Here is a 17,191-nt window from a genome sequence, read left to right as displayed (position 1 = left end):
AATTCTTACTGGGAGACAGCTGCATAACCTGCAAGGGCAGGTTAACTGACTTGGCATATAGCCATATTGACATTATTTATTATGAAATGTATATACCACTATACCTGATCATCTCTATTTATTTAATCTAAAATAATTGTAATAGTATAGAATTTTTATCTGGAAGGTACTGTTGAGGTCATTTAATTCAACCCATTTATTTCTAAGTGTTACCAAATTCATATTGCATTTCCAGCGGGTAGTTGGCATTGAGTTATGTACCATAAAGATTACAAAATTACAGTTATGTATGCTCTCAAGAAGATTTTGAGATGAGTAGATAATAGGTATGATTATTCAAGTAATGCAAATATTTGGTTAAACTGATTATTGATTAAAGTAGAGAAGAATAATTTTATTTATAAAATAAAATTTATTTTATTAATACAACTTATGAATTGTATTTACACTTATATTTCTAATCTCAGGGCTATTGTTGAGCAAGAATTTCTCACATCAATAAATGAACAGCCACATAGTGTACATTTTAATATTATTGCAAGTGTCCATGTTTTACATTTCATACCAGGAATGGGGGCGGGGGGGGAGTTCAGCAAACAAACCATTAATGCAGGAATAAATTAGTGAGTGGAATGTTTGTTATACAGTTGCCTCACTAGGACATGAATATTTAAAAGCAAAGTAAAACAAGACATTATTGAATAGCATCATATTGGCATTGTGATAGTTTTCTAATTGTATTTATTTGCACCTTTTATGGACTATTTGAATATTTCTTTTTGAGTTCCATTTCAGAATTATTTAATTAAAGCCAAGAAAAAATTATTTCTCCTCCTGTACCCAAACTATTCTATAGTCAAAAGCAATAAGCTCACAAAATCAATTTCTAAGTTTAATGGCAGATATTTGAATTTATTAGGTACTATTAAGTTAGGACTACTATACTCATTTGTTCGTTCATTGATTATTTCTTTATATTTATTCATTAATTTTTTTTTTTTTTTTTTGGCCACACTGCGCAGTTTATGGGATTTTAGTTCCCGCCCAGGGATTGAACCCGGGCCCTCGGCAGTGAGAGCGTGGAGTCCTAACCACTGGACCACCAGGGAATTCCCTTTATTCATTAATTTAACAAACTTAATATGTGTTCCCATTGAGGATGAAAGTATAAATAAGACATAGCCCCTACCCTCATGCTGCTCACATTTGAGCTGAGTAAACAGTAAGTAATTGTGATTGAGTATGCCGATTGTTATAGTGGTGGTGAATGCAAAGGGCCATGGGAATATTATGGAGGAAAGGATTAGCTAGGAGATGGAATGGGGTTGAGGTACAGACATTTTTCATGGAAAAGAACCTTGAAGAATAAATTGAGGTTGATTATATTTCTTGTTACATTAATAATGCCAACTGTGAGAATCAGGTTTTTAAGGATCAATAGGTGTCATCTCTCCTTAGCTCTGAAGGTACTTCTGCTTCCATTTTTCCCTACTGTCTGCTTCAGATGCTTTTTGTACTGCAACCTTTGATCTCTGTCCTATCTGGTTTTATTCTTTGGATCCTGGTTGACATCTGGTCCATTTTAGATTACTGACCTGACTTTCAGCTATCTACTCTTAGTCTGACCTGGCACTCTCAAAGTACTCTGCTTCTGGTAACTGCCCCTCTCCTTGACGTACTGCAGCTTCAAGCGAGAGGAGCTTTGTTCATATGATCTGGCCAGACATTCAGAATCCTACTCCAGCCAAGGACTCCAGTGTCTTCCAGCCAATTTTATTTTTTCTGAGATGGCATATTAGAAAAAAAGGTCTGAGAAAATGCAGGTGTGATATGGCTCAAGACCAGGGTGCAAGAGGATTGAGAGGGATGTTTGGAAAGGCAAGTGAAGGTTGGACTGTAAGAACCATAAAAAACTTGGATTTGGTGCTTTATTTTTCATACCAAATGGGACCCATAAATGGTTTTCAGGAGGACTGTGACACCGTCACATCTATACTTTGGAAAGAATGGTGTCATGACTGGACCATAAAGAGGAGAGATAGCAGTCAGGGAGACCAGTTAAAGGAAAGAGATGATGAAGCCCTGAATTGAGCAAGACAGTAGTGATGGAGAAGAAGAAATCAATCAGAAAAATGTCAGAGATGGGACTAGTAAGATTTGGAAACTAACTGGAAATTGAGCAGGGAAGGAAAGAAAAATATTCAAGATATTTTCCAAATTTTCTGGTATGTGTGATTAGATGGGTTATTTTTTCCTTTGTCATTACAATTGTAATTAATGTAAAAATTAATTACATTTGTAGCTATTTGTTTAATGGCTGTCTTTTCCATTGGACTGAACTCCATGAGGGCAGGGACTTTGTCTTTCTTGCTTATATCCATATTCCCTAGTACTAGACATAGTGTCTGGCTATACTGATACACTCAATAGTTATTGACCAACTGACTAGTTTATTTGTTCAATACAATTTATTGACTACCAGGCACTGTTAAAGATGAATTTTAATACCTTTAACTAAAACATGAAATACATGAGGATGAGGAAGATTAGTGAAAACATAAAGGATTATATTTTGGACGCATTGAATTGAGATGCCATGAACATCTACTTGGAGATTGAATCTATCTAAACTTCAAAAGACCGATCTTAGTAGTAGGCAATTCAGATTTGGGATGAAAGTGAAACCTGAAGCTATGGAATATTTGAGATTAATAGAGTAAGAAAAGTGAGGCATAATAATGGCTGAAGACAGAATTCCAGGGAATACAAATATTTAAGAGATAAGTAGAGAAAGAAGAGTTAATTAAGGCAACTGAGAAGGGTGTCCAGAGTTTTAGGAGAAAAGTCAGGGGATAGTGTTGTCACCAAAGGGAAATGAGGAAAATCTTTCAAGGAGGAGTATGTCTTGGGATGTAGTATTTGTGAAATTTGAATCCCTAGAAGAGTTCTTGGAAGTCAGGGCTTCCTGGACTATTCTCTCTCTCTCTCTCTTTTTTTCTGCCTCAGAATTTATGTCTTAACTCTTTAATTTATGGTCAAATTACTTTAAACTGTGGATACTTTCTATTACCTTATAATTCCCTCTATATGAGTATTGTTCAGGCAATACAGCCTTAAGATTGTTGCCTATGAACTGCAAGAGGAAAAGACAAAAATTTAGAAATAAGTTTGTGCTTTTAAATGAAGTGTATGTCCTAAACTAATTTTCTCTTCAAATTTTTATGGTCCATTGCTCCTTTCATTCGAATAAATTTTACTTTTCAGTTGTGATAACACTTTTAAAGCAGTTAAAGACAAATGAATCATTATAAATGATTGTTAATGCATAAGGTTATTATTGTAACATTTGTGAATACACTAATGTGTGAGGTAGAATGGGGAAGCTGTTATTCTTTGGTTTGTAAGGCTTTTTGAGTTACTATGAGTTTTATTTTAAACAACAATGAAAATCACAATCTCCCTTTTATTCTCCTGATTTTCTTTGGAAAAACAAATTATTTTAGCAATAGCCTGGGTTCTTTACCATTCAATCAGTCAGAGAGAACTAAAAGAGACAATATAAAAACTTTCTTTGGAAATTAGAAACACTTAAGAATTATTTGGCTGCAGGAATCCACTGCTTATGATATACAAGTGTATGTGCCCATAAAGATCTGTTTTGTATCTCTAAATTTATAAATTGTATGGGATGTTACTCATTTAGTATGACACATTTCCTTATAAATAGACCCCATCAATACTGTACTCTGCTTCCACTAGATGATCAGTAAATTTGGGTTGAAACATTAATTGTTGACAAGATTTAGAAGCTACCTAATGTTTCAAAAATGCTTGACTACGGATGGGGGGGAAGGGTAAGCTGGGATGAAGTGAGAGAGTGGCATGGACATACATACACTACCAAATGTAAGATTGATAATTAGTGGGAAGCAGCCGCATAGCACAGGGAGATCAGCTAGGTGCTTTGTGTCCACCTAGAGGGGTGGGATAGGGAGGGTGGGAGGGAGACGCAAGAGGGAGGAGATATGGGGATATATGTATATGTATAGCTGATTCACTTTGTTATATAGCAGAAACTAACACACCATTGTAAAGCAATTATACTCCAATAAAGATGTTAAAAAAAAAAAGCTTAATATAAAAAAAAAAATACTTGACTTGTTGAGATTATATATTGGGTTGGCCAAAAAGTTCTTTTGGGTTTTTCTGTACAATCTTACCAAAAACCCGAACCAACTTTTTGGCTAACCCAATACAAAATTGAAACCCTTCTGGTTCTCCAACAATTGTTGCACTTAGTAGAAACTATCCTGGCCATTGGTATTTTTTGGCCAGGTGCCAGGAAAGTCTTCGATAACTTCAGCAGGAAGTTTCAGAGCCTGTGGGATATACATGGGGAAAAAGACACAAAATAAGTGGATGGAATATGTATTTAGGAGTAGTCAGGCAGGCAGGGAAAAACTGTAGAAAGAACATTTGCATTTTTGATTTAGGCAAATCTTACCCAAAGTAGGATGAAAGTAACTTAATTAAGGGGGATTATTCTAAACATTTTTTCCTTGGCTTCTTGATATAGAGATTGATTTTGGTAATGGATAAAAGAAGTGACACAAAAGAATCCCTGCATTTACTTTTTCTGTTTGTTTGTTTTGTTTTTATTAGCTTCATCCATTTCCTCTAACGAATCTCACCGTCTTTGTTGATACCATACTCTCTTTTCCAGGCAACATTTTAATCTCTCATGGCTGAGCAGAAAAGTAAGTACTGGACCCCAAAGGAATGATTGTAATGCAGCCAAGATTTAAGCCAAGAGGCAGTAAGGTGATTTAGAGGTCAAATGGCCTGGATCAGGCTGGAGAGTAGAAGTATTATCTACCCATTTAGGTTTAAAGGGTTCTAATATTTCTGGCAGGAAGATTCATATTTATTACCTTGAATATATTTGAAATCTTAATAACTTGTGCTCATAAGTCTTCAAAGTATTCGTTAAATGAGTGAAATGATAAAATTACATTCTGCAAGATGGGGTTCGGTAACCCGGGACCTAGGAGTAAAGGTTATACCATCCTACACAGCCTTTTTCCTTGAGAGGTCACATCACCATTTCTATAGTTAATTCTTCAGATTGGTGTAAAAAGAATTGTTAATTTGGGGGTATCATGGCCATAGATGACTGCAGTCCTCTGATCCTGCTAGCAGGAGACACTGAGAAGGTGACATAGGACATAAATGCCCTCTTCAGGCATTTCCTAATTTGCGTGGGTCCTTTGCAAAGCTGTGAAATAGACTAAGTTTCTTTTGGAAGCTGGACATTTTTGCTTTATTTATGAAGACTGCTTTTTACAATTAGAAGTTGGAGGCAGTGCCTGTACAGCCTAGTCTAACCCTAAACTACTTGTTAAAACAAAAGGAAATGGTTAGATTAAAAATAGATTATCAAAAAAAAAAAATAAAAAAAAAAAATAAAAAAAAAAAAATAGATTATCTACTTTTTGTTTTATTCCCCTGATATCTGTGGACCCTTTTTTAGTATATCCAGAAGATGAAATATTTTGGGCATGTTTGTAATAAGTATATTATCAATAAAATATTACTCCTTAAATTTTGGGATTTATTTTGGTAAGAACAGAATTTGAAGCCATCTACTGAGAATTACAATTAGAGTAGGATATAGGAATTAATAACCTGTAATTTAAATATTTTTGTTATTGAAGCCTATCATGCTTTAAAGGGTTTCTTAAACTGATATACCCAATTTGAACACAATCATTACTAATTAAGAAAATTGCTTCTGAGGGTTCAACTTTGGTGTGTCCTTTTCTTAAAGTATCTGTGGATAGAACAGAAAATGCCTGACACCCTCTTTTGGTCTCAAGTCATAATCCTAGTTTGGAAGGGGGCATAAAAGTGAAGAGATAATGCTAAATTATTATCTAAAAGTTATCAGTCACCATGTACCTAGAAAAGACTGAACAGATGAAAAAACGATTAAGCTAAGTTGGGCAAAATGCCCAGAGATGCCCACAAATGTAGCTTACTTTAGAAAGGAAGGAAGGAAGGGAGGGAGGGAGGAAGGAAGGAAGGGAGGGAGGAAGGAAGGAAGGAAGGAAGGAAGGAAGGAAGGAAGGAAGGGAAAGAAAGAAAGAAAAGAAAGAAGAAAGGGAAGAAATAAAATAATAATGAATATATAAAAATTATGCTTAAGAGTCAGGAATTTCCTTTCTTTGATTTAGTTTCTTCTGTCTTAAGGATAATCTATTTTTATAACCCAAAATTCTAATTAAGGAGTGTAATTACACACATGCACACACACACACACACACACACGAGTAAAGCTATTAAAAAAAATAGCATGAAAGGTCCCAATTGCCTACCAGATAGCCTCATGTTATAGTCTCAGCTCCGAGGTGGTACTGATTCTACCTTCTTGCCCTGTCACTTTAGCCTAATTTTAAAAACCTTGAATTGCCCTTAAATTTTGCAAAATGCAGTGTTTCATCATTAAATATGTTACCTGAAGGATTTTTTATATGCATTTTATTGGATTGAGGAAGATCCCTCTCTTTCTAGTTTGGTGAGTGTTTTAATCATCAATGGGTGTTGAATTTTGCAAATGCTTTTTCTGCATCTATTTGAAAACTGTATGGTTTTTCTCCTTTATTCAGTCATTGTGATGAATTAAACTGATTTTTGAATGTTGAACTAACTTTGCATTCTTGTGATAAACCCCACTTGGTCATGTGTTAACATTTTATATATTGCTAGAATCAGTTTGCTCAAATTTTGTTAAGGACTTTTGTGCTTATGTTCATGAGGGATATTGATTTATAGTTTTCTTGTATTTTCTTTTCTGGTTTTGTTATCAAGGTAATTCTGTCCTAATAAAATGAGTAGGCAAGTGTTTATACTTCTTCTCTTTTTGTAAAGATTTTGGGTAGAATTGGTACTATTTCTTCCTTAAATATTTTATGGAGTTTACCAGTGAAGCCATCTGGGCCTGGAGTTTCTTTTGTGAGAAGGTTTTAAACTATAGCCAATTTCTTTAAAGGTAGAGAGCTACTTAGAGTATTTATTTATATGTTTTGTAGTGAGCTTCAATAACTTGTTCTTTCATGAAATTTATCTATTTCATATGAATTGTAAACTTTTTGGTGTACAGTTCAGAACATTTTCTTGTTATACTTTTAATGTCTGTAGGATCTTTAGTGATAGTACCTTTTCATTTCTGATTTTGATGATTTTTGTTCTTTTTTTCTTGATCAGTTTCACTAGGTGTTCGTGGATTTTATTGATCTTTTCAAAGAATCAGTTTTTTGGTCTATATTTCCTCTGATTTGTCTATTTTCTCTTTTGTTGATTTTGCTCTTATCTTTGTTATTTCCTTACTTTTATTTGCTTTGGGTTTACTTTGCTCTTCTAAAGGTTGAAACTTAGGTCATTAATTCTGGACTTTTCTTCTTTTTTAATATAAGCCCCTAGAGCTATAATTTTCCTTCTAAACACTGATTTGGCTGAATCCCACAAACTTTACTTGTTATATTTTCATAAAGAATGAGGTATTTTATAATAACCTTTGTAAATTTTTTAATCTGACCCATGGATTATTTAGAAGTGTGTTGTTTAATTTCAGAATATTGAGAGTTCTCCTAGATATCTTATTGGCAGTGATTTCTGATTTAATCACATTGTAGTCAGAGATACTCTGTATGGTTTCAGTCCTTTTAAATGTATTGAGACTTGTATTGCCGAGCGTATAGCCTATCATGGTTAATGTACCATGTGTACTTAAAAAGAATCAATATTTTACAGTTTGGGGGCCATGCTATTCTAAAAATATAAGTTAAATCATAAATCCTCTATGTCTTGACTAAAATTTAGTTTAGTTTTTCTATCAATTGCTGAGAAAGAGGTGCTAAAGTCTCTTACTATGGTTGTGGATTTGTCTATTTCTTCTTTTAATTCTGTCAGCTTTAGGCTCTGTCATTAGGCACATATACACTTATGATTAAAAATGTATATGTGCCTAATGACTTTGTTGAAAAGTTGACTCTTATCATTACAAAGTATCCCTTTTTATCTTCAGTGATATTCTTTATCTTATAGTTTACTTTCTCTGGTACTAATATATGTACCATATATCTACACTAGCCTACATGTTTATTGTTTACATGATTTATCTTTTTCTACCTAATTATTTTTCTCTTGTAGACAGAGACTGCTTTTGCTTTTTCTTTTAAAAATCCATTCTGATAATCTCCACCTTTTTTTTTTTTTTTTTTTTTTGCGGTACACGGGCCTCTCCCGTTGCGGAGCGCAGGCTCCGGATGCGCAGGCTCCGGATGCGCAGGCTCAGAGGCCATGGCTCACGGGCCCAGCCGCTCCGCAGCATGTGGGACCTTCCCGAACCGGGGCACGAACCTGTGTCCCCTGCATCGGCAGGCAGACTCTCAACCACTGAACCACCAGGGAAGCCCAATCTCCACCTTTTAATTGAAGTACTTAGTGCATTAACATGTAATGTAATAGTTAATGTGACTGATTTAAGTCTGACACTTTTTCTGTTATCCCACTTTTGGTTTTTGTTCTTCCGTTTCCTCTTGCCTGCTTTCTTTTGGATGAATTTTTAGAATTTCATTTTAATTTCTCTATTAACTTTTGCAATAAACCTCTTTGCACTATTTTTTGACTTATTATATATTACAGTATACATTCTTAACTTTCTGCAATCTAATTAGAGTTAATGTTATGACACTTCACATAAAATGTAGAAACCTTGCAGTTATATACATCCATTTACCACATCCCTCACTTTATATGTTATCCTGTATGTTATATCTACATACATTATAAACCTCACATGATAGTGTTATAATGTTTTGCTTTAAGCTCTCAGGTATTTTTTAAATATAAGATAAAATTATACTCCTTAATATTTACCCAAATATTTACCATTTCCAGTGCTTTTTATTCATTCCTCAAAACCCGAATTCCCTATGGTATCATTTCTCTTTAGCTTGAAGAATTTCTTTGTCATTTCTGTAGTGTGGTCTGGTGACAGTGAATAGCCTTAGTTTTCCTTTATCAGAAAATATCTTTATTTCACCTATATTCTTAAAGGATATGTTTGCAAGATACAGGTTTCTTTAAAGATGTTGTTTTATTGCCTACAATGTTTCTGATGAGAAATACATGATAATTCTAATTGTTGTTTTCCTGTATGTAGTGTGTTGTTTTTCTCTTGCTACTTTTAATATTTTCTCTTTATTTTTGGTTTTCATCAGTTGATTATAATGTGCCTAGGTGTGGACTTATTTGCATTTATTAGATTGTGATTTTCTAAACTTCTTGAATCAGTAAATTTATTTCTTTCACCAAATTTGGGACATTTTCTGCCACTGTTTCTTCAAATCTCATTTTTCTGCTCAATTCTCTCTCTCAACTATTCTTCTGGTAACCCAGTTTTATATATCTGATGGACAAGCCTCAGATTCTCTGTTCATGTTCTTTCAATTTTTTCCTTTTTAAGACTGCCTGATTTCAATTTGTCTACTGTGTAGTTTAATAACTTTTTCCTCTGTTGTCTCTAGTTTGCTATTAATCTCATCCATTGAATTTTTAATCACAAATATTTTTATTTTTTTAGTTCTGATATTTCCATTTGGTGTTTTTTGTTTGGGTTTTTTTTGTTTTGTTTTTTGCATTTCCTCTTTCTCATGAAATATCCTGTCTTTTTAACTAGTATGAGCATATTTTTCTTTACCTTACTGAGTATCTTATAATAGTTTCTTTAAGGTCCTTATTTAGTATTGCTGACATCTGGTTCAACTTTTCTCAGCAGATTGAGTCACATATTCCCTGATCATCCTATGTTGAATAATTCTTGAGTGTATCTTGGATATTTTAACTGTTATGTTTTGGAGGCTCTGGATTTAGTTACATTCTTCCAAAGAGTGTTGATATTTCCTTTTAGCATTCAATTAACTTGGATTCAAACTGCAAACTGCCATGCCTATAGTAGGCTGTGGCTGAGATCTCAGTTCAGTTTTTTACAACTTAGCTCCCAGCTGCTTTCAGTTTGTTCCACACATTCATGCTCAGGAGTCAGCCAGAGACTTAGACTGAGTTTGAACATGGAATTTAAGGTTCGTTTTCTTTATCTCCCTCATTTCTGGGGCTTCCTCCATATTCTCCAGCAGCTGTGGTTGCTCCAGGCTTTTTCTCCCTGTTTCTCTACTCAGAGAGGTGATGGGACTTTTAGCTGACTTCCTTCCGCCAGTTCCTTTGCCACCACCACTTCCACTGCAGCTGCTTCTAGAGAAGAACAGAAAAAAACAAGTCACTTGCTCCAGATGTTGACTCCCCTCAAAAATCTGTCTTCCTTAGTTGAGTCTCCAAAGCCTTCAAATAGGTTTTCCCCCCTGGAATGTATATCTGTTATTTAGAGGAGGATTGGTCTGTTAGGCACTCTTCCGACTTTACCACTTGGGCATCCTCTGCTCTATCACTAAGTCTGAGTCTCTTAGCATCTTCAGTTCCTCCTTCTCAACTGACTCATTCCATTTAACTTCCAGATAAACCCAATTTCAGATTTACATATATATATTTTTAAAGCTCTCACTTTCACATTGGTATCACCTCAAGCTACCTATATGTTATCTTTCTGTTTTTCTATGTCATTTCTTAATAGGGTTATCTATTTTTAATACTTATAGTTCCTCACCACAAGTTTATACCACTCTTTATAGTTTTGCATTTTCTCTTAGTATGCTTTTGATATTTCTCTCTTAAAAGACATCAGTGATAACTGAACCATCAATTCAAAATTTCTCCTCAGACTATCCTTCATTTCTCTGTAACATTCAAGGCTGTTGACCATGGTCTGCTGGAAGCTTTTCCTTCTGTGACTTACATGTCATTTTCCTTTTTTTTTTTAGAAATAGCAGTATAGGCATGTTATTTATATATTTATTTTAAATTTTATTTATTTATTATATTTATTTTTTGGCTGCATTGGGTCTTCAATCCTGTGCGCGGGCTTTCTCTTGTTGCATCGAGCGGGGGCTACTCTTCATTGCGGTGCGTGGGCTTCTCATTGTGGTGGCTTCTCTTGTTGCAGAGCATGGGCTGTAGGCATGCGGGCTCAGTAGTTGTGGCTCGCGGGCTCTAGAGCGCAGGCTCAGTAGTTGTGGCACATGGGCTTAGTTGCTCTGTGGCATGTGGGATCTTCCCGGACCAAGGCTTGAACCCATGTTCCCTGCATTGGCAGGCAGATTCTTAACCACTGTGCCACCAGTGAAGCCCCCATATAATTTTCAAATCTTTATTTTTCTTCTTTATCTGTAAAGTTCTCACTGCCAGCTCCCCTCATCCTCTATCTCTGAAATATGGTATTCCTCAAGATTTTTTCCCGGCCTTGTCTTATTTTTCAATTAGAAATCTCATCTACTACTACTGGAGTTGTTCCAGTTACTCCTTTTATGCTGATGACTCAAATCCAAAGTATATTCAAGCTTTAAAGTTATATACATGGGCAGAATTCTGGCTCTACGTCTTACTAATTGTGACCTTAGGCAAGATGTGTAGCCAAGATCTTTAGGACCCACTCTGGGTAAAATACTAATACCATATAGGGTTGCTTATCACATTGGCATGCATAGTTTATAGTATACATATAATTTATGGTTAATGCTCAAATGTTGGTAACAATTATTAAAGCCATTTCTACAGTACCCGTCTCTCTTCAGACTTTTGCCCTACAAATTCAGTGGACTATAGAATCCAGATGTCTTAAATCAGCATCTCCAAAATAGTACCTAGTACTGATGTCCCTTTTACAGTTAATGACACTATCATCTTCTCAGTTATTCAGGCTCAAAACATTGGTATTGTCTAATGGATGGGCTTCATTTTGGCCCCTTCCATTCAACAGTGATTTGCTTAGACAAATAAATACTCTCTTGGACCATCTCTCTTATTTGTTCCCTCTTTCCCACTACTATTTCTAACTATTTTTTAAAAAACCTCTTATGATCTCTCTTGAGGATCATTCTATTTAGAAAGGCTTCTAACTTATCTCACCAGGTCTTTTCTCTCTAATTTCCCATTCATCCTTCAGTTTGTTTCCAGATTATCCTTTTGAAAACAAAGCTCTAATCATATTACTCTACTACATGGATAATCACCATCGTCATCATCTAACATTATTTTCTTATGTGCTAAGCAGTACCCTAAGTGTTTTACATGAACTGTTTCATTTAGCCCTCCCAGCAGCTCCATAAACCAGATATTATCATTATCATCTCTGTTGAACAAATGAGGAAGCTGAACCTTAGAGAGCTTGATTAACTTGTGATGTCACCCAGCTAATAAATGGTGCAATCAAGTTCTAAGCCCAGGCAGAGCAACTCCAAAGTCTTCCTTCTTAATTTGTTAGACTGCACTGCTTCACAACTACTTCCTTATGATCACCAGTGCCTATCAAATATAGTTTAAGTTTGACACTACCTAACACCATACACAAAACTAAACTCCAAATGGATTAAAGACTTAAAGGTAAGACCAGACACTATAAAACTCTTAGAGGAAAACATAGGAAAAACACTCTTTGACATAAACCATACCAAGATCTTTTTTGACCTACCTCCTAGAGTAACAGAAATAAAAACAAAAATAAACAAATGGGACTTAATTAAACTTAAAAGCTTTTGCACAGCAAAGGAAACCATACACAAGACAAAAAGACAAGCCTCAGAATGGGAGAAAATATTTGCAAATGAAACAACAGACAAAGGATTAATCTCCAAAATATACAAACATCTCATGGAGCTCAATATCAAAAAAACAAACAATCCAGTTAAAAAATGGGCAGAAGACCTAAATAGACATTTCACCAAGAAAGACCTACAGATGGCCAAGAGGCACATGAAAAGATGCTCAACATCACTAATTATTAGAGAAATGCAAATCAAAACTATAATGAGGTATCACCTCGCACAAGTCAGAATAGCCATTATTAAAAAATCTAGAAACAATAAATGCTGTAAAGGGTGTGGTGAAAAGGGAACCCTCCTGCACTGTTGATGGGAATGTAAATTGATACAGCCACTATGGAGAACAGTATGGAGGTTCCTTAAAAAACTAAAAATAGAACTACCATATGACCCAGCAATCCTACTACTGGGCATATACCCTGAGAAAACCATAATTCAAAAAGAGACATGTACCACAATGTTCATTGCAGCACTATTTACAATAGCCAGGACATGGAAGCAACCTAAATGTCCATCGACAGATGAATGGATAAAGAAGATGTGGCACATATATACAATGGAATATTACTCAGCCATAAAAAGAAACAAAATTGAGTTATTTGTAGTGAGGTGGATGGACCTAGAGTCTGTCATACAGAGTCAAGTAAGTCAGAAAGAGAAAAACAAATACCGTATGCTAACGCATATATATGGAATCTAAAAAAAAAAAAAATGGTACTGATGAACCTTGTTGCAGGGCAGGAATAAAGAGGTAGACATAGAAAATGGACTGGAGGACATGAGTTGGGAGGGCAAAGCTGGTGCAAAGTGAGAGTATCATCGACATATATACACTACCGAATGTGAAATAGTTAGCAAGTGGGAAGCAGCAGCATAGCACAGGGAGATAGGCTCAGTGCCTTGTGATGACCTGGAGGGGTGAGATAGGGAGAATGGGAGGGAGGCTCAAGAGGGAGGGCATGTGGGGACATGTGTATGCATATGGCTGATTCGCTTTGTTGTACAGCAGAAACTAACACAGTGCTGTGAAGCAATTATATTCCAATAAAGATCTATTAAAAAATATATATATATAGTTTAAGTTCTATACTTCAGTCCTCTACAATCTGACTTCAGACTAACAATTCTATCATATATTAAATCTCTCATACAACTATGTTCCAAACAAACAGGGTGACTTGCTAAACTGACCATGAGTTTCATTTTCTTGTACCTTAGATCTTGCCATCTTTTCTGCCTGGAATAACCTATGCCTCATTTCTACCAGTTGGAATCATCCATTATTCAAGCTAAATGACACCTTTTAGGCTGAGACTTCTTGCATCCTTGTAGGATCCAGTTAGGATTGAGGTCTTCATTTGTAATCCCATAAACACTGTTTACTTCTTATGCAGGCATTATAACAGTTTGATGTGTGTTATAGTCACTTGTGGAAATGACTCGTGGGTTTATCTGTCATGTTTTTATTTTTGAATCTACTCAGTATACTGTTTTAGGTATACTAGATGCTCAGTTAATGTTTATTGAATGAATAAAAGTTTGTGATTGTGGACCTCAATAATTAGGATTATTGCTTTGGATTTCTGAAGTATATGAGCTTGAGAGGCAGATATGGAAATTATAAATGTGTTAATTTAAGAAATCACCTTTTTAAAAGGACTGAGACCTTTCTAAATAATCATACTTTAAAATATTTGCCTCTGAGTTGGGTTTTGATTTTCCTGGGGGAGTTTTTGAAGGTGTAAAGTTCTAATATTTTAAATGGGAATTTTAAAACTGTTCACCATTGGTGGACCATGGTAAAGAGAAAGCTCCAAGAATCCCAGTGAATAAAAATACTCACATAGCTGAAAAGTTTTCTAGGAACTATAACTGCCATTCCAAAATAAGCCCAGTTCACAGAGACTTGAACATACAAATATAATAATTGCAAAATTTTATTGTTAAAGAGATTTGGTCAAACATTAGGCTGATATGGTTAGTCATTGAAGATGTTCTAGGACAGAGGAATTTTAAGCCAAAATTTAATAAGTTAAATTTAATAACACCCTATGTTCTAAAGGTGAAGGGAGACTATTCTTGCACAGGGATGGATTAGACAAAGATTCAGATGTAAAATAGAGCTGATGAGTGCAATGGTGGTTATAGAACAGAGGGGTGATGTATTCCTTCTGGGTGTATGGGTTGTGATCTCCTTTTGAATATTGATAAGTGTCTCATCAGATCCCTCAGGCAGTTCTTAAATATTTCAGCCATGTGCATAGTCTCTGTTTTCTTTCTGTCTCTCCTTTATCTTTCTGTATAAAAGTTTTGGGGACTAGATTTTGGCAACAGTATAATTGGAGAATAGAAGCATAAAGCTTGTTTGTGTTGTTATTTTGTTTAGTCTTACTTTAGCTTTCACTTTTTATTGATGCTATTGGCTTTTTATCATAATTTGTCTTGTCTCTCTTCTCTCTTCATTTGTCTCCCTTCCTCTTCCTATTTCTTTTCTCTCTTCCCCCCTTTACCCCTATTCTCTTTTTCTCCAATGTTTCTTTTTTTTTTTTTGCGGTAAGCAGGCCTCTCACTGTTGTGGCCTCTCCCGTTGTGGAGCACAGGCTCCGGACGCATAGTCTCAGCGGCCACGGCTCACTGGCCCAGCCGCTCCGTGGCATGTGGGATCTTCCCGGACCGGGGCACGAACCTGTGTCCCCTGCATCGGCAGGCGGACTCTCAACCACTGAGCCACCAGGGAAGCCCCTAATCTAGTTTTTGCTCAGGAATTTATTTAGTGCCTTTTGTTCGAGGAGGTCAACACACTTCTATCTATATTATTTTGTTTATGCTCAAGACAAATCTAAAATCAAACAAAGGCAGAAGGTACCAAAAACCTACATTCCTACAGTTCTTGAGCTACAGTGTGTTTTGGAATTCAGATTTGGGGGATTTTAGAATAGTAGTGTAATTAGGTAAAAGTAGGTTCTGTATTATGTTACATTCCCAGCGTTGTGTGAATGAAGTCGATCTCCAATGGTGAATTCTCTGGCTGATCCATGGGGAGGTGGTAGAGTGGTCTGGTCTGGAGAAGCCTTTTCTGGACCCTCAGATTTCATCATGTTGGGTGTAAGGCTGGGTTTGACCCTTTGTTATTTATTGCTGTAAGTGATTTTCTGTTCACTTTCTTGCAAGAATTGCTTGAGTTAAAAGTTGAAATTCGTGACACAACTTTAAATCCATTTTTTTAAAAAAAGTGAAGTTCATTTATCGAGGAACTGAAATCATTAATTATGTTGTAGCTCCTCACCTTTTTTATGATACACGTATTGCTGTGGGTATAGTGCTCTAAAACATCTGCTCAGTAGTCCGTTATAGCGGTACAAGAATGCTTTTACATGAAGGCAATAAAGTAGCAGATGCTTCTTAATGACAACTTCCCAGTTCATTTAGGAAACAAGTCAGTTCTGGATTTGGTTTTTCCTCCACGTGTGGCACCTGTGCAGGCAAACGATTCTAAAGAGGTTAGAACTGACAAATCAAGTCCCTCTATGTAATTTTTTAGGGTGCTCCAAGTTAGTCTAAAAGCCTTATCTAACAGCACTTTAATGAAATTAGCATTTTCCTTACTATGCAAATAATTCTCTACCATTGTAAGTAACCAGGAAAATACATTAATTCAGTATTACCAGCTTACGCTTCTTTTATTTTATTGTTTGGAAACTTCTGTTGCATCCTGATTTATCATTAGCATTACAAATAGAAAAAGTGGTTGAATGCCTATGCTTGGTAACAGGGAGAATGGGGGTCCAGCATTTGGAAGTCACATTCCTTCCAGGAGCAATTTCTGTTACCTCAGAGACAAATCATGAGGCTCTGGTCATGTCCACCTGCCACTTTGCACCATCCTTGTCCTTGGCAGGTTTGGCCTTCTCCTCAGTACAGTAGGCAGTCAGTCCCCTGGGTGTGTTCTGAAGGGTGCCAGGGAAGCTGCCGCTGCTGCCCCTCTTCCCCCATGTCTGGTTCTCCTTTACAGTAACTGCGTGGTCAGTGATTCATTTCAAAGGAAACTTCTTTTCAAAGGAAAAGACTCTTGGTAAGATGCACATTTCTAGCCTGTAACATTTACTGTAAATGAGTTTTTCAAGTCCCTTTCCTCTGAAAATCAGAAGGGCTGAATTTGGAAGTCTTGTGCTGAAAGAGGAAGACAAGGGCATGAAAAGCTGGATATAGGGGATGCTAAGGATCAATTTTGTCTTCTTCGTAATTTTTTAACAATGGTCTGGGCCAACGGCATAGTCTTTAAAGTGGATACATGCACCCAGGGGGCTTGCAGAACAATCCATTGAGATGTGGGAAATAATATTAGAGCTACTTTTATACTTTGTTTATTTTTTTAAATGAAGCTTTACTAATATTTAAACATGGACTCACACTGGGTCTTC

General features: G+C 35.8%; 1 protein-coding gene across 6 annotated transcripts in view; it reads left to right on the top strand.

Moving 5' to 3' along the window:
* ATG10 (autophagy related 10) overlaps nucleotides 1-17,191 on the top strand; it is a 227,450-nt gene that overhangs the window by 103,040 nt on the left and 107,219 nt on the right. For 2 of the 6 annotated variants that reach the window (XM_049708312.1, XM_049708311.1), the window contains exon 4: nucleotides 4,724-4,757. The exons of the other annotated variants lie outside the window; for them this stretch is intronic. In XM_049708312.1, coding sequence (XP_049564269.1) covers nucleotides 4,724-4,757 — 34 coding nt within the window. The remainder of the gene's footprint in view (nucleotides 1-4,723; nucleotides 4,758-17,191) is intronic. 6 annotated transcript variants of the gene reach the window in all.

This window comes from Orcinus orca, chromosome 3, assembly GCF_937001465.1.
Source record: "Orcinus orca chromosome 3, mOrcOrc1.1, whole genome shotgun sequence".
Classification (NCBI taxonomy): domain Eukaryota; kingdom Metazoa; phylum Chordata; class Mammalia; order Artiodactyla; family Delphinidae; genus Orcinus; species Orcinus orca.
This window is presented reverse-complemented; position numbering and strand designations above follow the sequence as displayed.